Source organism: Dryobates pubescens, chromosome Z, assembly GCF_014839835.1.
Source record: "Dryobates pubescens isolate bDryPub1 chromosome Z, bDryPub1.pri, whole genome shotgun sequence".
Taxonomy (NCBI): domain Eukaryota; kingdom Metazoa; phylum Chordata; class Aves; order Piciformes; family Picidae; genus Dryobates; species Dryobates pubescens.
In genome coordinates, this window is record NC_071657.1 from 133,411,107 (window position 1) to 133,432,514 (window position 21,408).

Consider the following 21,408-nt stretch of genomic DNA (forward strand, 5'->3'; position numbering starts at 1 on the left):
AGTGCTGTTTGATATCTTAATCAGTGACACAATGGGATTGAGTGCACCCTCAGTGTGTTTGCAGGACACACCAAGCTGAGTGGTGTGGTTAGGCAACCAAAAGAAGGTAAATGTAGACTAGATATGAGGAACAATTAGTTATTGATTTTTTACAATAAGCATGACAAAAGACTGGAAGAAGGCTGCCCAGAGAGGTGGTGGAGGCCTCATCCCTGGGGATATTCAATGTCAGCTTGGACAGGGCTCTGCATATCCTGATCTAGCTAGAGATGCTCACTGTGGGAGAGCTAGATTAGATGACCTTTGAATGTTCCTTCCAGCCCTAACTACTCTATGATTCTATGATTCAGTTTCAAGGCAAAACTCATATATAAATCTAAAAGAAAAGAAAACATGAGAGGGTAGAACTCAAAGTCTGCACATCAGGCAGGCTTCCACTCACTTAAGTGGCTTTTGCAGAATCCAAGGGCAGGAGATTTAATACATCCAAGTGTCAGGTTCTACACATTGGCTACAGCACCCCCATGCAGTGCTACACACTGGGGTCAGAGTGGCTAGAGAGCAGCCAGGCAGAGAGGGACCTGGGGGTACTGGTTGACAGCTGGCTGAACATGAGCCTGCAGTGTGCCCAGGTGGCCAAGAGGGCCAATGGCATCCTGGCCTGGATCAGGAACAGTGTGGCCAGCAGGAGCAGGGAAGTCATTGTGCCCTGTACTCAGCACTGGTTAGGCCACACCTTGAGTCCTGTGTCCAGTTCTGGGCCACTCAGTTTAAGAAGAACATTGAGACACTTCAATGTGTCCAGAAAAGGGCAATGAGGCTGGGGATGGGCCTTGAGCACAGCCCTGTGAGGAGAGGCTGAGGGAGCTGGGGTTGCTTAGCCTGGAGAAGAGGAGGCTCAGGGGAGACCTTCTTGCTCTCTACAACTCCCTGAAGGGAGGTTGTAGCCAGGTGGGGGTTGGTCTCTTCTGCCAGGCAACCAGCACCAGAACAAGAGGACACAGTCTCAAGCTGTGCCAGGAGAGGCTCAGACTGAATGTTAGGAAGAAGTTCTTGCCAGAAAGAGAGATTTGCCATTGGAATGTGCTGTCCAGGGAGGTGGTGGAGTCACCATCACTGGAGGTGTTTAGGAAGAGATTGGATGGAGTGCTTGGTGCCATGGTTTGGTTGATTAGGTGGTACTGGATGATAGGTTGGACTTGATGATCTTGAAAGTCTCTTCCAACCCAGTCTATTCTATTCTATTCTATTCTATTCTATTCTATTCTATTCTATTCTATTCTATTCTACTCTACTCTACTCTACTCTATTCTATTCTACTGAGTATTAGGGTTAGACATAACAGATAGCAGTAGTGAGAGAGCAAGAGGCCAGCTCTTCAGCATGGCAAATAAACTCCACAATTTCCTTTGGGGAAAGCTTTTGTAGGTCATTTGTCAGTGAGCTGAACTCTGAGATTGGTCTCTGTCAGCAGGCTGTGCTGAACCTCTCTTTTGGAGTTGCCTTGTCAGTCAATAGCGTGTCTGCACACAGTTTTGCTGTGCCCCAGGGAAATTTCTGATGGCTGTTTGTTTAGCTACTGCTAACCAAGACATGCTTGTATGTTTTAGCAGACACTCATCACGGGAGACTCTTTTCATGCCCCTGACTGATCAGGAAATTGTGCCTCAGGAGCCTTGAGACATAAATTGTCATTGCTATTGTGTCAAATTTGTCACGAGTGCTTTCCTGTTTCTAAAACTGTGCAGTGGCTTTTGACCTAGGCAAACATGCCAGACTACACACATTCCCAGAGCAGGCAGCAGTTTCCTCACCCAGCTGGTAGCAAGTTTGCAGCGTCTGCAGTGATAAAAATTGATAAGAAATTAGTGTCTGGAGTTACAATGAATACAGCTAAGGAAACAAACAGGCTGGATGTTAGGAAAAAGTTCTTCCCAGAAAGAGAGACTGGCCACTGGAATGTGCTGCCCAGGGAGGTGGTGGAGTCACCATCACTGGAGGTGTTTAGGAGGAGACTGGATGGGGTGCTTGGTGCCATGGGTTAGTTGATTAGATGGTGTTGGGTGATAGGTTGGACTTGATGATCTCAAAGGTCTTTTCCAACCTGGTTAATTCAATTCAATTCAATTCAATTCAATTCAATTCAATTCAATTCAATTCAATTCAGTTCTGTTCTGTTCTATTCTATTCTATTCTATTCTATTCTATTCTATTCTATTAAGTGTGAGCAGCAGAATGAGTGAGGTGATTCTGCTCTGCTCTTATGAGACCCCACCTGGAGTACTGTGTCCAGTTCTGGTTCCACCAGCATAAGAGGGACATGGAGGAGGTCCAGGGGAGAGCCACAAAGATGAACAGAGGGCTGGAGAACCTCCCCTATGTGGACAGGCTGTGAGAGTTGTTCAGCATGGAGAAGAGAAAGTTCCAGGGAGACCTTAGAGCAGCCTCCCAGTACCTGAAGAGGGCCTACAAGAAAGCTAGAAAGGGACTTTGTACAAGAGCTTGTTGTGATAGGACAAAAGGGAATTGAATTCTATTCTATTCTATTCTGTTCTATTCTATTCTATTCTAACACACCTGAGGGACAAGATGCCATTTAGAAGGATCTGGACAAACTCAAGAAGTGGACCCATGTGAACCTTGTGATGCTCAACAAGGGGAAGTGCAAGGTCCTGCACCTGGGTTGGGACAATCCCCAGAATCAGTACAGGCTGGGGGATTGTGAGCAGTCCTGGGGAAAAAGGCTTGGGGGTGCTGGTGGATGAAAAGTTTGGCATAAACTAGCAATGTGCACTCTCAGCCTGGAAGGCAAACCATCTCCTGGGCTGCATCAAAAGAAGCACAGCCAGCAGGTCAAGAGTAATGATTCTGCCAATCTAATGTACTCTGGTGAGACCTCAGCTGGAATGCTGTTGCCAACTCTGCAGTTCTCAGTACAAGAAAGACATGGACCTGTTGGAATGGGTCCAGAGAAAGGCCATAGAAAGTACCCAAGGGCTGGAACACCTCTCCCACTAAGAAGAGAGATTAGTGGCTGGAGAGCAGCCAGACAGAAAGGGATCTAGGGGTACTGATTGACAGCTGGCTGAACATGAGCCAGCAGCGTGCCTAGGTGGCCAAGAAGGCCAATGGCATCCTGGCCTGCATCAGAAGTATTCTATTCTAACCTGGCACCAGAACCAGAGAGTGATTATTTCATCCTTTACTTGCAGTAGCACATGATCCTATGACAGATATTATTGATCCATAAGGAAGGGAAAAAAGCAACAGGATCATCAAAAAGTTGCCTTCTTTTTGTTTAGGCTTTGATTTAAAAGCTAAATGATTCATGACAATATGTGACATTTGTACCACTACTCTTTTCACACAATCACAGAGTGTTAGGGGCTGGAAGGGACCTTGAGAGATCATCCAGTCCAACCCCCCTGCCCGAGCAGGGTCACCTACAGCAGCTCACACAGGAGCACATCCAGGCAGGTTTTGAATACCTCCAGAGAGGGAGCCTCCACAGCCCCCTGGGCAGCCTGTTCCAGTCTTCTGTCACCCTCACAGGGAAATACTTTGTTTTTCTGTTTCCATGGAGCTTCCTATGCCTCAACTTCCACCCATTGCCCCTCGTGCTGTCATTGGGCATCACCCAGCAGAGCCTGGCTCCATCCTCTTGGCACTCGCCCTGCACATCTTTATAAACATGAAACACCCCTCAGTCTCCTCCTCTCTCACCTAAAGACCCCCAGCTCCTTCAGTCTCTCCTCATAAGGAGGATGTTCCACTCCCTTCATCACCTTTGTGGCTCTGCATTGGACTCTTTCGAGCAGTTCCCTGAGGTCCTTTTTGAACTGAGGAGCCCAGAACTGGAGCCAATATTCCAGATGCAGCCTCACTAGGGCAGAGTAGAGGGGGAGGAGAACCTCTCTTGACTAACTAACCACAGGCCTCCTAATCCACCCCAGAATGCCATTGGCCTTCTTGGCCACAAGAGCACATTGCTGGCTCATGGCCAACCTTCCATCCACTAGGACCCCCTTGAGAAGAAACTCATGTCAGCACTGACTTGCAGATTCTTCTTACATTTGGCCTCCCAGCCTAACCCCTCTGAGAGTCCAAGACTCATGTGGCAATTAATTGAAAGCAATTTCTTTTCTCAAAGAGAAACAATAATTATAATAATGGGGTTTGTCATCTAACCTCTGTTAAATGTCTGTGGCAAAGCTGCCTTTTAAATCTGAAGAAGAAAATAATCAGACCTGATGTCTTTAGCTACCAACTACTGGAAGGATTAATCTTAGAGGTCTGGAAGAATTTCCCCTAAAGCAGGAAAAGCCATCAAAAAAGGCAATGTGTGAGGCAGCAAAAGAAAGGGGAGGGGGAAAAATAGAAGGAATCATTGAAGAGAGACCTGCATTTTTCTATAATCTCCATAATGAGGATGGATCTCAAAATACCAACTTAGCCTGTTGTGTGCAGGCTTGTTGCACAGATTTATTACCAAGGAGCTGGAAATTACAGGGTTTTGCTCAGTTTCTCAGCCAGGCTTAATTAACATATTCAAAAGTTTCTTCTTAGGGCTTGGGAAAGACACAACCCTAGAGTGATTCTTCCACTGTTTACAGTATCACAGTACCACAGTATCACTAAGGTTGGAAGAGACCTCAAAGATCATCGAGTCCAACCTGTCACCATAGACCTCATGACTAGACCATGGCACCAAGTGCCATGTCCAATCTCCTCTTGAACACCTCCAGGGATGGTGAATCCACCACCTCCCTGGGCAGCACATTCCAACAGGTAACAACACTCTCAGTGAAGAACTTTCTCCCCACCTCGAGCCTAAACTTCCCCTGGCACAGCTTGAGACTGTGTCCCCTTGTTCTGGTGCTGGTTGCTAGAGAGGAGACCAACCCCATCCTGGCTACAACCTCCATTCAGGTAGTTGTAGAGAGCAATGAGGAGGTGTTCAGAAGGAGGCTTGATAGGGTGCTTGGTGCCCTGGTTTAGTTGATTAGGTGGTGTTGGATTATAGGTTGGACGCGATGATCTCGAAGGTCTCTTCCAACCTGGTCTGGTCTGGCCTGGCCTGGTCTATTCTATTCTATTCTATTCTACTCTACTCTACTCTACTCTACTCCTATTCTATTCTATTCTATTCTATTCTATTCTATTCTATTCTATTCTATTCTATTCTATTCTATTCCATTCCATTCCATTCCATTCCATTCCATTCCATTCCATTCCATTCCATTCCATTCCATTCCATTCCATTCCAAATTGTTCCCAGAAAGAGAGATTGCCCATTGGAATGTGCTGCCCAGGGAGGTGGTGGAGTCACCATGACTGGAGGTGTTTAGGAAGAGCCTGGATGGGGTGCTTGGTGCCATGGTTTAGTTGATTAGATGGTGTTGGGTGATAGGTTGGAGTCGATGATTTCAAAGGTCTTTTCCAACCTGGTTAATTCTATTCTATTCTATTCTATTCTATTCTATTCTATTCTATTCTATTCTATTCTATTCTATTCTATTCTATTCTATTCTATTCTATTCCATTCCATTCCATTCCATTCCATTCCATTCCATTCCATTCCATTCCATTCCATTCCATTCCATCAGACCAAGGCTATGTGCTTGGCTTTGTTTCCAGGTATTTTTTCCCCCTGCTTCCTGCATCATTCACACCTTCACATCAAGGAGCCTGGACGACTGCAGAGATTTCACGACGGCCACACAAACTCTTCTGGAGTAAAGTTTTCTGTGAAAACATATTTACACAATTGTCCAGAAGCCCTTTGCATACCTTGAACTTGGAAAAAAAAAAAAAAAAAGGGGCAATTAAACTGGCAAATTTTTTTTCCCCAGGAAATGAATCAAAGGGCTGCAGACGACATCAAAGCAAATGCGTGTGTGGCTTATGGCTTCTACTGAAAGCATTGCAACCCATGTTATTCCTTTTTACCAGAATCCTCCCAACTCTGTTCCTGCTAAATTCACTTACATTCCAAATCAGACATAGCCTGGTGCTATGTATTTGTATTTTGCTTCTCAAGTATTTGACAGTTTTGCTGGACCTTGCTCTAACATCTGGTTTTGTTTCCTTGCTAATTCCTTTTCCTGCCTCGGAACATAAAGCATCCAGGCGAGCATGATTTCAAGGGCAGGGTGTTTGCCTGCTTTGAAAGAGCTGCATCTGAGTGCATGTTAGGATGGAGACCTGATCTCAAAGCAAAATGAGGACAAAGATGAAAAATCCATATAGATATAGTGCACACATGATCACTTGCAGTGCAAATATACTGTCACTGAGAAGAGCAAAGTAGATACATCAGTCACGGTATCACAGTGCATTAGAGGAAGGGACCTCCAGAGATCACAGAATCACAGAGTCACCAAGGTTGGAAGAGACCTCAAAGATCACCAAGTCCAACCTATCACCACAGACCACATAGTCATCCAATCCAACCCCCTTGCCAAAGCAGCATCACCCATAGTAATCTGCACAGGAATGTATCCAGGTGGGGTTTGAACGTCTCCAGAGGAGGACACTCCACAACCTCTCTGGGCAGCCTGCTCCAGGGCTCTGTCACCTTCGCAGTAAAGGAGTTTCTCCTTATGTTTAGGTGAAATCTTCTATGTTCAAGTTTGTATCCATTATTTCTTGTCTTATTCCTGTGCACCACTGAAAAGAGCTTGGCCCCCTCCACTTGACACCCACCCCTCAGATATTGATAGACATTGATCAGATCCCCTCTGAGTCTTCTCAAGACTAAACAGCCCCAGGGCTCTCAGTCTCTCTTCATAGGGGAGATGTTCAGGTCCTTGTTCTTACTCTTAAGAGATTGCCACACAGTTTTCCAAAGGAAGCTGGGAAGAAGCATTGACACCTTGTAGATCTTCTTCTCTTGGTTCCCTGTGTGTCATTTTCCTTACATGCAAAAGGACAAGAAAGTACAGCACACAATCAGTCAATTTTGTATGAATGCAGTAGAGTACACCCCAAATCCTTTGTCCTTTGTTTTTTCTTGATTTTGGGTTTGTTTTTCTGTTGTTTGTTTGTTTGTTTGTTTTTTTGGGTTGTGATAGAGATTAAATAAAAGCATTATTAGAATCATTTTTAAAGCACAGTGACAAACCTTGCTGCACAAGCCCTGTGAGGAGAGGCTGAGGGAGCTGGGGTTGCTTAGCCTGGAGAAGAGGAGGCTCAGGGGAGACCTTCTTGCTGCTTACAACTCCCTGAAAGGAGATTGTAGCCAGGAGGAGGCTGGTCTCTTCTCTCAGGCAACCAGCACCAGAAAAAGAGGACACAGTCTCAAGCTGTGCCAGGGGAAGTTTAGGCTAGAGGTGAGGAGAAAGTTCCTCCCAGAAAGAATAATTGGCCATTGGAATGTGCTGCCCAGGGAGGTGGTGGAGTCACCATCCCTGGAGGTGTTCAAAAACGGACTGGATGTGGCACTTGGTGCCACGGTTTACTTGTCCTGAGGTGTTAGGTATTAGGTGATAGGTTGGACTTGATGATCTCTGAGGTCTTCTCCAACCTGGCTGATTCTGTGATTCTACAATTCTGTGGTGATAGCCTTGCTTTGTGACATTTATCACTGGGACCAAAATGCAGAGCAGAGTTTTGTGCGTTATGCAACCCGCAAAGCTCATCAGTGATCTGCTGTCAGCTGCAGCTGCCAACTGCCTTCAGGAGATATCAAAACACACTGCATCTTTCTCTTCCAGTCATCCAGTTTGGCTTTGTCACCCTCTTTGTTGCCTCTTTTCCTCTGGCACCTGTCTTCGCTCTGCTGAACAACATCATAGAAGTCCGGCTCGATGCGAAAAAATTTGTGACTGAGCTGAGGCGACCAGACACAGTGAGAGAAAAAGACATAGGTAAGTCATGGCAGGCATTAGGGTGAAGGTAATAGCCAACATTCAATCAGAAAGAAGAAAAATGAAAGTGCTGTCTACACCTACCTGAAGGGAGGCTGTAGCCAGGTGGGGGTTGGTCTCTTCTCTTAGGCAACCAGCACCAGAACGAGAGGACACAGTCTCAAGCTGCACCAGGGGAGGTTTAGGCTGGGTGTTAGGAAGAACTTCTTCATAGAAAGGGAAATTGGTCATTGGAATGTGCTACCCAGGGAGGTGCTGGAGTCATCATCTCTGGAGGTGTTTAGGAAGAGACTGGATGGGGTGCTTGGTGCCATAGTTGATTAGATGGTGTTGGGTGATAGGTTGGACTCGATGATCTCAAAGGTCTCTTCCAACCTGGTTAATTCAATTCAATTCAATTCAATTCAATTCAATTCAATTCAATTCAATTCAATTCAATTCAATTCAATTCAATTCAATTCAATTCTGTTCTATTCTGTTCTACTCTTTCTGTTCTATTCTGTCCTATTCTATTCTATTCTATTCTATTCTATTCTATTCTATTCTATTCTATTCTATTCTATTCTATTCCATTCCATTCCATTCCATTCCATTCCATTCCATTCCATTTTATCCTATCCTATCCCATCCTATCCTATCCTATCCTACCCTACCCTATCCTATCCTATCCTACCCTATCCTAAGGCCATTCATAAGCCCTGGTTTTCACTTGCAGGAATCTGGTATAACATCTTGAGTGGCATTGGAAAGCTTTCAGTCATCATTAATGTAAGTATTTGGGTGACACCAGTCTCTAAGCATGATCTTGGGGGCTTGCATTTAAAAGTTTGGTGTAACTTTCTCAGCTCCTTGAAAATACAGTCAAATCTAAATGACCCTGGTCCTCTGGAAGTGTAGTACTTGATTTATTTAGAAACACAGTGACAGGATGAGGGGCAATGGTTTGGAGCAGGGTAGGTTTAGATAGGACAGCAAGAGGAAGTTCTGCACAATGAGAGTGGCAAAATACTGGAGCTGGTTGCCCAGGGATGTGGTTGAGGCCATGTCCATGGAGACATTCAACATCAAACCTGATGTGGTCACACTCACTGTAAAGAATTTCATCCTAATCTCCAGTCCAAATCTTCCCTCTTCAAGCTTAAAGCTGTTCCCTCTCATCCTGTCACTACAAGCCCCTGTAAAAAGTCCCTTCCCAGCTTTCTTGTAGCCCCCTTCAGATACTGGAAGGCTGCTCTGAGATCTCTCTGGGGCCTTCTTTTCTCCAGACTGAACAGCCTCATAGGGGAGGTTCTCCAGCCCTCTGATCATCTCTGTGGCCTCCTCTGGACCCACTCCAGCAGTTCCATATCCCTCTTATGCTGGGGGTACTTGAACTGGACACAGTGCTCCAAGTGGGGTCTCACAAGAACAGAGCAGAGGGAGAGAATCCCCTCCCTGTCCTGCTGCTCTCCCTGCCTTGGATGCAGCCCAGCACACAGCTGCCTGCTGGGCTGCCAGTGACCATTGGGAGCTCACGCTGAGTTTTTCATCAACTGACACCCCCAAGTCTTTCTCCTTGAGACCACTCTCAAGCCACTTTTGCTACTCTGTGTCCTAAGAAGTATTCCAATGCCCTAGCTACAGCCTTTCCCTGGAGAGACAGCACAGTACTGTGCATTTACATATGGATATGCACTGCCCCAGGTCTGACCATTGAGCTGTTAATTCATCACCACTCTAAACTTACTTGAACATGAAAGCTGTCACCTGAATCACCTTATTCTGAAATATGTTGATTCACAATGCTGTTGTTTACCTGCTTTTTGGTTTTGTTTTTGTCTATCAGGCTTTTGTCATTGCCATCACATCTGATTTCATTCCACGCCTTATGTATCAATATGCCTACAGTCAGAATGGAACCATGCATGGCTTCATCAACCACACGCTCTCCTACTTCAATGTCAGTCATCTCAAGGCTGGGACACAGCCAGAAAACTCCCCTTTTGCACAAGATGTTTTATTCTGCAGGTAAGGGAGTTCTTGTTGACAGTTGGCAGTCAAAGCAATTTCACAGGATCATGGAATTGTCAGGGTTGGAAGGGACCCCAAGGATCAGCCAGTTCCAATCCCCCTGCCATGGGCAGGGACACCTCACACTAGAGCAGGTTGCTCAGAGCCACATCCAGCCTGGCCTTAAAAACCTCCAGGGATGAGGCTTCCACCACCTCCCTGGGCAACCTGTGCCAGTGTCTCACCACCCTCATGGGGAAGAACTTCTTCCTAACATCCAATCTGAATCTACCCACTTCTAGTTCCTTCCCCCCTAGTCCTACCCCTACCTGACACCCTACATTTCTTTGGGCCTTTTGTCAGACAAATTTTTCTCCAAGTGGGAACTGATATTTGTGCCTGAGGTGGGATTAAGAGTACAGATTTTATAGTACCCTTGCTATGTTGGAATGCTCTTAGAAGAGTTTTTCTACTACATTAAAAAGCAAACTAAGAAACAAAACAAAACAAAACCAAAGCCACAACACCAACAATATCTTTCTTGAAATATAAAATTGTCATTAAAAACAATCAGGATCATTTTTCAGCTTCCCATTTCAGTAACAGGAGTTATTTTGTTGTGTAATTTTACACCTGAGAGTATCTCCATACCTGTGAGCCTGCCAGATGCTTTCCTGCTCTCAGTTCCTTGTGCTTTTCTTTCCCCATCTCACCCTGTGTTTTCCTTCCACAAGCATCTTGATCCACATGGATCTCCTACTTCACTGTGAAGTTGCTTTCACTTTGCTGCTGTTTATAGAATACAGATTTAACCAGGTTGGAAGAGACCTTTGAGATGATCAAGTCCAACCTATCATCCAACACCATCTAATCAACTAAACCATGGCACCAAGCACCGAATCCAGTCTCCCCTTGAACACCTTCAGTGATGGTGACACTGGCTTCTGTTTATGCTGTATGACTGCCAGTGTATTGGGACCTGTGTGTATGACCAGTGATGAAATGCATTCCTCAGGTTAGCATGGATTCAACAGAGCCAGAACACAGGCAGGAGGGCATAATCCCCACTAGTTATAAAAGCGAGCCTTGCCTGGTAATATCAAATCTATGCCACTGAGGGAAAAGGAAGACAAGATTGCAGGCAAGAAGATTATACCAAAGAGCTGGGCTCACAAGAAAGCTGGGGAGGGACTTTTTAGGTTGTCAGGTAATGATAGACTAGGGGGAATGGAACAAAACTAGAAGGGCCCTGAAGATAAGCAGAGGGCTGGAGCTGCTCTGCTATGAGGACAGACTGAGAGAGTTGGGGTTGTTCAGTCTGGAGAAGAGAAGGCTCTGAGGAGACCTTATTGTGGCCTTCCAGTATGTGAAGGGGGCTACAAGAAAGCTGGGGAGGGACTTTTGTGGGTGTCAGGGAGTGATAGGACTGGGGGGGAGTGGGACAAAACTAGAAATGGGTAGATTGAGATTGGATGTTAGGAAGACGTTCTTCCCCATGAGGGTGGTGAGACACTGGCACAGGTTGCCCAGGGAGGTGGTGGAAGCCTCATCCCTGGAGGTTTTTGAGGCCAGGTTGGATGTGGCTCTAGGAAACCTGTTCTAGATTGAGGTGTCCCTGCCCATGGCAGTGGGGTTGGAACTGGCTGATCCTTGAGGTGCCTTCCAAGCCTGACAGTCCTGTGATTCCACGAGCACATGAGAATGTGCATGAGTCTGGATGAGAAATAACCATGAGAGAATTTCTGTTCTGTTATCAGGGAAAGAAGTCAGCATCCACATTCTCTGTTTCCCATTCTCACCAGCCTCATTGGAATCTTATCAACATCTCAGCACTGGACAGAACTATCACTGTGATAAAACATGGGGGATCTAACTTGTGTCCCAAGAGACAGGCAACAAACACTGTCCCTTAGGCTGGAAACAAAATCTGGTTTGTTTTTCTCTTTCTGGCAAATATGTGTTGGGAACAAGCTGACCTCTCTTATTCTTAGATTTCTGTGACCCCTGGAGATAAATGTGGTTACAATAAGCCTGCAATGCCAGAGATTAAGGTATCTTTAAAAATAACCAGAATGAGCCAGAAACAACTCTCCCACCAAACACCCAGAATACATTCTCTGAAGATTTGGAGCAGCAGCATTTTCCTGCAGTGTTTTGAGCTCTCTGGCACTGCTTCCAAACAAACATTGCTGCACTGCCATTCTGGTGCAGGGCACTGGTTGCAATGATTTGTTTGTTTGTTTGTGTTTGCTTTTGTATTTCAGAGCAGCATGAGATTTGTCTAGCTGCAGGCAAATTGAAAGGGAAGCTATGTGACTTTATTTTATTGGGTCAGCCCTTTCAATCTTTATAATCTGGGCTGATAATGGAGTACATGAAAGAGTGGAGCAGAAGAAAGAAGCAAATAAGTCATTAAAGGATATGTTTTTTTCCCCTCAATGCAAGTTTGCTGCTTGATTTAAGGACATTGAGATGCTTGAATGTGTCCAGAGAAGGGCAAAAAAAGCTGGGGAGGGGTTTGGAGCACAGCCCTGTGAGGAGAGGCTGAGGGAGCTGGGGTTGTTTAGCCTGGAGAAGAGGAGGCTCAGGGGATGCCTTCTTGCCCTGAAGGGAGGTTGTAGCCAGGTGGGGGTTGGTCTCTTCTCCCAGGCAACCCGCACCAGAACAAGAGGACACAGTCTCAAGCTGTGCCAGGGGAGGTTTAGGTTGGATGTTAAGAAGAAGTTCTTCCCAGCAAGAGAGATTGGCCATTGGAATGTGCTGCCCAGGGAGGTAGTGGAGTCACCATCACTGGAGGTGTTTAGGAGGAGACTGGATGGGGTGCTTGGTGCCATGGTTTAGTTGATCAGATGGTGTTGGGTGATAGGCTGGACTTGATGATCTCAAAGGGCTTTTCCAACCTGGTTAATTCCATTCCATTCCATTCCATTCCATTCCATTCCATTCCATTCCATTCCATTCCTATTCTATTCTATTCTATTCTATTCTATTCTATTCTATTCTATTCTATTCTATTCCATTCCTTTCCATTCCATTCCATTCCATTCCATTCCATTCCATTCCATTCCATTCCATTCCATTCCATTCCATTCCATTCCATTCCATTCCATTCCATTCCATTCCCTGTAGAATCCAGTGGCTAGGGAAAGCCTGGGCTTTTTGAAGTCCTATTGTTAGAGCATAATTAAAAAGAGAGGCAGGGAGGAGGCCCAGCTACCTTGCCTGTAGCTCTGGCAACGTCTCCCTTCCCCATAAATCATTTGCTGGTGTTCTTTTGTGGATTCAGGCATCATGAGCAGTGTGATTTCCAGCTGAGCCAGGGGAAATTTCTGTGGGGTCCAATGTCCTGCAACACTTACATATTCTGTGAAGCTCAGAGTGCATTAAGTGGAAAACCCACCACAGTTGGTGACCCTTCCAGTTGAACCTGGGCTCTGTTTCAAGACTGGGATTGATTTATGGCACTAGGCAAAACCCATAACACGCTCAGTGGGTTTCCTTAGCTTTGATGCTCACATAGATTGAATCCATTGGCTCTGGCCCCACGCTGCAGCACTTGTACACAGATTTCCAGCAGCAAGCAGGAGTCCACATTGCACAGAAGAGTACCAGGGTGGGGAATCTCAATGCAGGCACAACCCAGGACCAGACAGGAGTCCTGTGTAAGCCAGGTCAGAGAGCTTGGCTGCTGTGCCAAGCTGAACCCACCAGTGAACAAAGTAAATGGGGGTCTAACACAGCCCAGATGGCTCTTCCAATTTCACCCCCCAATTTTAAACTGCAGCCCCCAATCTAAAACTGGTTTTTGCTCCTCTGTGTACCCCTTCTCCCCACCATGGGCTGCACCTTGTGTCCTTTGTCTCTAGACAGTGCAGCACAGGCTCACATCCAGCATTTCAGCCTGCATTTCATGGAGGGTAGGATGCAGGGAGGGGGGTGTGTGGATTGTAAATGTCTAATTTAACACATGAAACCATGTGGATAGAACCTGAAGGTAATTTTGGTAAGCACACCTGCAAACTGAAGCTGACAGCTTTTATAAATGAGCCTTCCCCATCATCCCCTGATGGAGGCTTTCCCACAGCCTAATGAATCTTACTGTCAGGAAGGGTTTTGTGGTATTCAAAACAGATTTTTTCCCCCCTCTTTCTTAATTTTATCCCATTACTCCCAGTCAAACACTGTGAGCAGCACTAAATTATCCCTTTCAGTCCTGAGGGGGCAATTTGTGCATGGTTATCATGTCCAACTGTGGCTGTTACTTACCAAAGTGGAGCAGTACATGTGCTCCTCTTTAATCTTTCTTTGTGAGTCAGTCTCCACAGCCCCTGGATGGCTTTCATAGAATCATAGCATCAACAGGGTTGGAAAAGACCTCAAAGATCATCAAGTCCAACCTGGCACCCAACACCTCATGACTACTAAACCATGGCACCAAGTGCCACGTCCAGTCCCCTCTTGAACACCTCCAGGGATGGTGACTCCACCACCTCCCTGGGCAGCACATTCCAATGATGAATGACTCTCTCAGTGAAGAACTTTCTCCTCACCTCCAGCCTAAACCTCCCCTGGCACAGCTTGAGGCGGTGTCCTCTTGTTCTGGTATCGGTTGCGTGGGAGAAGAGACCAACCCTCACCTGGCTACAACCTCCCTTCAGGTAGTTGTAGAGAGCAAGAAGGTCTTCCCTGAGCCTCCTCTTCTCCAGGCTAAGCAACCCCAGCTCCCTCAGCCTCTCCTCATAGGGCTGTGCTCAAGGCCTCTCCCCAGCCTCATTGCCCTTTTCTGCACACATTGAAGTGTCTCAATGTTCTTCTTAAACTGAGTGGCCCAGAACTGGACACAGGACTCAAGGTGTGGCCTAACCAGTGCTGAGTACAGGGGCACAATGACTTCCCTGCTCCTGCTGGCCACACTGTTCCTGATCCAGGCCAGGATGCCATTGGCCTTCTTGGCCACCTGGGCACACTGCAGGCTCATGTTCAGCCAGCTGTCAACCAGTACCCCCAGGTCCCTTTCTGCCTGGCTGCTCTCCAGCCACTCTGACCCCAGCCTGTGGCACTGCATGGAGTTGTTGTGGCCAAAGTGCAGCACCCATCTTCAGTTTGTTGCTATCCCCTTGTTTGATTTCCTTTTTGACCCTGAAATCCCCACAGCTGAATGGCTGAGTGCAGCATTCCAGGTGTGGCTTTACCTGAGCTGTTCAAAGCAGGGCTAATATCCCCTCCTTCCTCCCTCCCTCCCCCCCTCCATTACAATCATGCTTTTTTGTTCACCCATCCACAAGTGTCCTACTGCAGTGTGTCACCCTTGTGTTAACTTGCTGGCTACTGTGAGCTCCAGGCTATTTTCATCTTTCAAACTCTATCCTTTCAAAGATCCTGCAGTTGCTTTATTTTTAACTACTTTTCCATTTCCCCAGATTATTATTATTATTATTATTTATTATTATTATTGTGTTTCCTGTCTGGATTTCTTATTGCATTCTGTGTTTCCTGCTCTTTGCAAAACTTCCCAATTTAGGAGCATCTGTGACTTTTATTAGCCTGTTGTTTTCTTCCAAGTGATTGATGGCAACACAAAACCCATCAGCCTTTACACCAAGGCACTAAAGGCTCTGTTTTACTCTGTCTAAGGCTAGGTAGGTCATGTAGGAAGGACCGTTCTCATGGCTCTGTTTTATCCTCTCTAAGGCTAGGTAGGTCATTTAGGAAGGGCCTTTCCCATGGCTCCTGGCCTGTAGTTAATGCAAGGACAGCAGGGAAGTCATTGTGCCCCTGTACTCAGCACTGGTTAGGACACACCTTAAGTACTGTGTCCAGTTCTGGGCCCCTCAGCTTAAGAAGGACATTGAGATGCTTGAATGTGTCCAGAGAAGGGCAATGAGGCTGGGGAGAGATCTGGAGCACAGCCCTGTGAGGAGAGGCTGAGGGAGCTGGGGTTGCTTAGCCTGCAGAAGAGGAGGCTCAGGGGAGACCTTCTTGCTCTCTACAACTACCTGAAGGGAGGCTGTAGCCAGGTGGGGGTTGGTCTCTTCTCCCAGACAACCAGCACCAGAACATGAGGACACAGTCTCAAGCTGCACCAGGGGAGGCTTAGGCTGGATGCTAGGAAGAAGTTCTTCCCAGAAAGAGAGATTTGCCATTGGAATGTGCTGCCCAGGGAGGTGGTGGAGTCACCATCACTGGAGGTGTTTAGGAAGAGACTGGATGGGGTGCTTGGTGCCATGGTTTAGTTGATTAGCTGCTGTTGGGTGATAGGTTGGACTTGATGATCTCAAAGGTCTTTTCCAACCTGGTTAATTTCAATTCCAATTTCAATTCCAATTTCAATTCTAGTTCTACTTCTAATTCTAGTTCTAATTCTAATTCTAATGCAACAAACAACCCCCTCAAAAAAACCAAACCCAAACCCAACACATAGAAAAGCAAAACACCAAACAACCCCCCCCAACCCAAAACCAACCCAAAACTTATCAGATATATTAAAATACAACAAAACAAACAAACCTCAGACAGACCCAAAATGAAACAAGCAACCAGCAACAAAAATAAACACCAAGAATAAAAGCAGCCAACCAACCAAAAAAAGACAGCAAAATCCCAACCCACCACCAAACCAAACCAAAACTAATCAGATAGATTAAAATACACCAACACAATCAAACCCCAACCCACCCCAAAACCCCCCAAAAAGTCAAAGCCCCAAAGGGGACATTTGCAACTCCAGGAAAAATCTGGCTACTTCCAACATGAGAACAATCACAACTGGGCAAACCAACCTCAGCTTGCTAAGTGCAGTGGAGATGGTCCAGCTCTAATTCTGGAGCTGTGTGTCACAATAAGGGTTGAAGCAGGGACATCTGCAGGATTTGAGTCTCTTTAGGGTTGGTGAATGGAAAAACATGCTGCTAAGCCAAGCATGCCATTCAGGAGCTGTGTGGTAACTGAGCTGTCTTCACCAACAGGTTCAAAGACTACAGAGAGCCACCTTGGTCCCCAAACCAGTATGAGTTCTCTAAGCAGCACTGGGCAGTCTTGTCTGCTCGCCTGGCTTTTGTTATTCTGTTTCAGGTGAGTCTGTCTCAGGTGAGTCTGGGAGTATGGACTTGATGATCTATAGGCTGAACATGATGACCTTGAGTGCTGTGTTCAGTTCTGGGCTCCTCAATTTAAGAAGGACATTGAGTTGCTTGAATGTGTCCAGAGGAGGGCAACAAAGCTGGGGAGGGGTTTGGAGCACAGCCCTGTGAGGAGAGGCTGAGAGAGCTGGGGTTGCTTAACCTGGAGAAGAGGAGGCTCAGGTCAGACCTTCTTGCTCTCTACAACTACCTGAAGGGAGGTTATAAACAAGTGGGGGTTGGTCTCTTCTCCCAAGCAACCAGCACCAGAACAAGAGGACACCGCCTCAAGCTGTGCCAAGGGAGGTTTAGGCTGGATATTAGGAAGAAGTTCTTCTCAGCAAGAGAGATTGGCCATTGGAATGTGCTGCCCAGGGAGGTGGTGGAGTCAACATCCCTGGAAGTGTTTAAAAAGAGACTGGATGAGGCACTTAGTGCCATGGTTGAGTTGATTAGATGCTTTTGGGTGATAGGTTGGACTTGATGATCTTTGAGGTCTTTTCCAACCTTATTGATTCTATGATCTCCATGATCTGTGATCCCTTCCCAGTCAAGTTTGTCCCACCCCCTCACAGTGAAATCCTTCTGCCTTTCCTCCCCATCTGCCAAATATTCCTGAAGTGTGACTGCAAGTCTTGCCTGGTTTATATTGCCCTCTTCTGCTGCTTCACTCTGTCTTGAGTAATTTTCCACCACTGGCTACAAAACCTTTGAAACCAACTGATTATGTTTTGGGCTTCACACAGCCTGCCTTTTACTTTGCCAGACTACATTCCCTGGATTATTAGCTCCATTGTCTGGGATGGGGAGAGCTCATGCCAGGAGCCTTGTCAGCAAACACTGTCACACATTTGGGGGCATTCTAAAACACAGCAGTTTGCACAACATGAGCATGATAACACAACCCCCAAAGCATAATTAATCCATACATTTCATAAACAAGCTCAGCTTTCTGCCTCTGTGTTATCAACACCACCTGTAAGGACCTTGAAGCTTAAGGTTCAGGGTTGTGGCTTGCACACTGCAGTGATGTATAAGGCTCCTGCTTGTCCAGCAGACAGAAGGGTTTAAGGGCAAAGTGACCAGGAAAGTTCTCTACTGTCTGCACAGTGCACATTGGAAAGCTGTAGGTATGATTGTGTTGGAGGAAGCTTTCACTGACACTGCCTTTAGAATCATAGAATGGATTGGGTTGGAAGGGATCTCCAAAGGTCATCCAGTCCAAACTCCCTGCACTCAGCAGGAACATCCCCCTCTAGATCAGGTTGCTCAGAGCCTTCTTGAGCCTCACCTTGAATATCTCAAGGGATGGGGGCTCAACTACCTCCCTGGCCAACCTGTTCCAGTGTTCCACCACCCTCATGCTAAAGAACTTCCTCCTAACATCCAACTAAATTTCCTCTAATTTCAAACCGCTGTTCCACATCCTATCACTTCAGGCTGTTGGAAACAGTCCCTTTCCAGCTTCCTTGGAGACCCCCTTCAGATATTGAATTGCTGCTCTAAGGTCTCCCCAGAGCCTTCTCTTCTCCACCCTGAAGAACCCCATCTCCCTCAGCATGTCCTCATAGGACAGGCACTCCAGTCCCTTGATCATTTTTGTGGGATCTGAAATCAGTCTCAATTGATTTGATCTTGAGAAATGAGCACCTTTGGATGCCTGTGAAGAGCAGGGGTGGCTTAGCTGCTTAGGTCATGAATCAATTGAGGAACCCAAGCCTCTCCCTGTGAGGAGAGGTTGAGGGAGCTGGGATTGTTTAGCCTAGAGAAGAGGAGGCTCAGGGGAGACCTTCTTGATGTCTACAACTACCTGAAGGGAGGTTGTAGCCAGGTGGGGGTTGGTCTCTTCTCCCAGGCAACCAGCACCAGAACAAGAGGACACAGTCTCATGCTGTGCCAGGGGAGGTTTAGGCTGGGGTTTAGGAAGATATTCTTGCCAGAAAGAGAGGCTGGCCATTGGAATGTGCTGCCCAGGGAGGTGGTGGAGTCACCATCACTGGAGGTGTCTAGGAGGAGACTGGATGGGGTGCTTGGTGCCATGGTTTAGTTGATTAGATAGTGTTGGATGATGGGTTGGACTCGATGATCTCAAAGGTCTCTTCCAATCTGGTCCGGTCCAGTCCGGTCCGGTCTATTCTATTCTATTCTATTCTATTCTATTCTATTCTATTCCATTCTATTCCATTCCGTTCTATTCTATCCTATAACATTCTGTGACTGTCTGGTTGTGTCTTTGCAGAACCTGGTGATGTTTCTCAGCGTTCTGGTGGACTGGATGATTCCTGACATCCCCAAGGACATCAGTGAGCAGATCAAAAAGGAGAAGAGTGTGCTTGTTGACTTCTTCTTGAAGGAAGAGCATGAAAAGCTGAAGCTGATTGAAAGCTTCATCACCCATGACAAGCACAAACACAAAAGTGGGGCCAAAGGCAGCAGGATCCGGGCCGCCAGCTTCCAGGGCTACCACGTCAACCCCAGCAGGCAAAGCAGCTTCACCTCCTTTAGCTCCCAGCACACAGAAGTGTGACTCCTTAGGGAAGGGTAACACAAACTATGCTTACTTCTGTACTATCTGCTTGCTGCGTGATGTGATTCGCAACCTGAAGCAAGAGAGGCAGTCAAGGAAGAGGCAGGGATCCAAACTGGAGGCTTCTTTGGCTTCCTTAGGACAACCCAAATGGAAGGGTCTGTGTTGCATTTTGTGTGCTGTCTGGGCTGCAGCATTCCCACATTTTCATCAGCTCAGGATAAGCCTTTCATTGGGGCTGTAGCTGGTCCTCGTGGGTGGTGCACGTGAGTTGGGTAGGCATGCAGGAATTCTCACTCACGAGGTGTCTGTGGCAGGAGCACATCCATCCCTCCTCCTGCAGGCAGCCAGTGGGGCACAGGAAATAAAAGGGACACTCCTGCTTTAGGATCTATCTTTTGGCAGATCTCCAAGGGGACCTTATTGTGGCCTTCCAGTATTGGAAGAGGGCCTACAAGAAAGCTGGGGAGGGACTTTTTAGGGTGTCAGGGAGTGATAGGACTAGGGGGAATGGAAAAACATAAATAGAAATAGGTAGATTCAGATTAGATGTTAGGAAGAAGTTCTTCAGCATGAAGGTGGCAAGAGACTGGCACAGGTTGCCCAGGGAGGTGGTGGAAGCCTCATCCCTGGAGGTTTTACGGCCAGGCTGGATGTGGCTCTGAGCAACCTGCTCTAGTGTGAGGTGTCCCTGCCCATGTTAGAGAGGCTGGAACTAGATGAGCCTTGAGGTCCCTTCCATCCCTGCCAATTCCATGGTTCTATGGTGAAGCATGCACAGCACATGGTCTCACAGCTGATAGCTACCAGAGGATGGCTGTAAACATGGTGAGACTCAGGGAGTCTTTGTGCCTTTGGACACTGCCGCTTGGTGCTGCCTCTGTAGAGCATGCAGGGCTGCTAAGGGCACAGAGCTGTGGGAAGGAAGAGGATGAAATTCCCTGAGCACTTTCATCTACAGCTACACTGCGCTCTGCTTAGCTGGAGCTTGAATGCATGTGCTAATGAGCAGAGAGGCTGCAACGTGTGCATCAGAATGGAGTTCAGCTGCTAGAAGCAGGGAAGCTCGCTCATTGTCCTCAAGAAACCCAAAACCTGCACCTCTCATTCTCCTCTCACTTAGACTGGGATCTCAGCCAGTGTCAGGAGGAATCAGGGCCACTGAACCACCACTAGTGCAAAGCTGGGGAGTAGGAATCGCAGCCAGCCCTGTGGCATTTTCATGTACATTGTGCATAAAGCAAGGGAAGTCACTGCTGTGGTGCATTCCCTGTGGAATGTTTTGCAGGGCAGCTTGTCCTTGGAAGAGAAGCACATCCAGTGAGCAAGCTCTCACATAATTGAATGACTCACTTTATTCTGCTGTGGATGATAAAGAAACCCTTTCTTTAAAATCCCTTGTCTTTTACTGTAGATTCTCTCTCTAACCTGATGTCACATTCAGAGCCTGGATTAAAAGAATCCAGTAAAAAAACTCTTCTTCTTTTGTCTTCTCATGAAAAACATCAAAAACACAAAGAATTGTCTCAGTTTCAGGCATTGCAGGCTCACAGGATGTTAGGGGTTGGAAGGGAGACCTCTGGAGATCTTTGAGTCCAACCCCTTGCCAGAGCAGGACCATAGAATCTAGCACAGAACACATCCAGATGGGGCTGGGAAGTCATAGAATCATAGAATTGTTAGGGTTGGAAGGGAGGATCATCTAGTTTCAACCCCCCTGCCATGGGCAGGGACACCTCACACTAGATCAGATCCACATCCAGCCTGGCCTTAAAACAACAGCAGGACCACAGAATCAAGCACAGGTTGCACAGGAACACATCCATATGGGACTGGAAAGTCTCCAGAGTAGACAACTCCACAAGCCCTCTGGGCAGCCTGCTCCAGTGGTCTGTCACACCTACAG

General features: G+C 46.8%; 1 protein-coding gene across 1 annotated transcript in view; it reads left to right on the forward strand.

The window, feature by feature from the left end:
- ANO2 (anoctamin 2) overlaps window positions 1-19,603 on the forward strand; it is a 169,858-nt gene extending 150,255 nt beyond the window's left edge. Inside the window, exons 21-25 of the mRNA XM_054177870.1 lie at window positions 7,716-7,868; window positions 8,584-8,636; window positions 9,694-9,875; window positions 16,823-16,928; window positions 19,215-19,603. Coding sequence (XP_054033845.1) covers window positions 7,716-7,868; window positions 8,584-8,636; window positions 9,694-9,875; window positions 16,823-16,928; window positions 19,215-19,502 — 782 coding nt within the window. The 3' untranslated portion in view covers window positions 19,503-19,603. The remainder of the gene's footprint in view (window positions 1-7,715; window positions 7,869-8,583; window positions 8,637-9,693; window positions 9,876-16,822; window positions 16,929-19,214) is intronic.
- The last annotated feature ends 1,805 nt before the right edge of the window (window positions 19,604-21,408 follow it).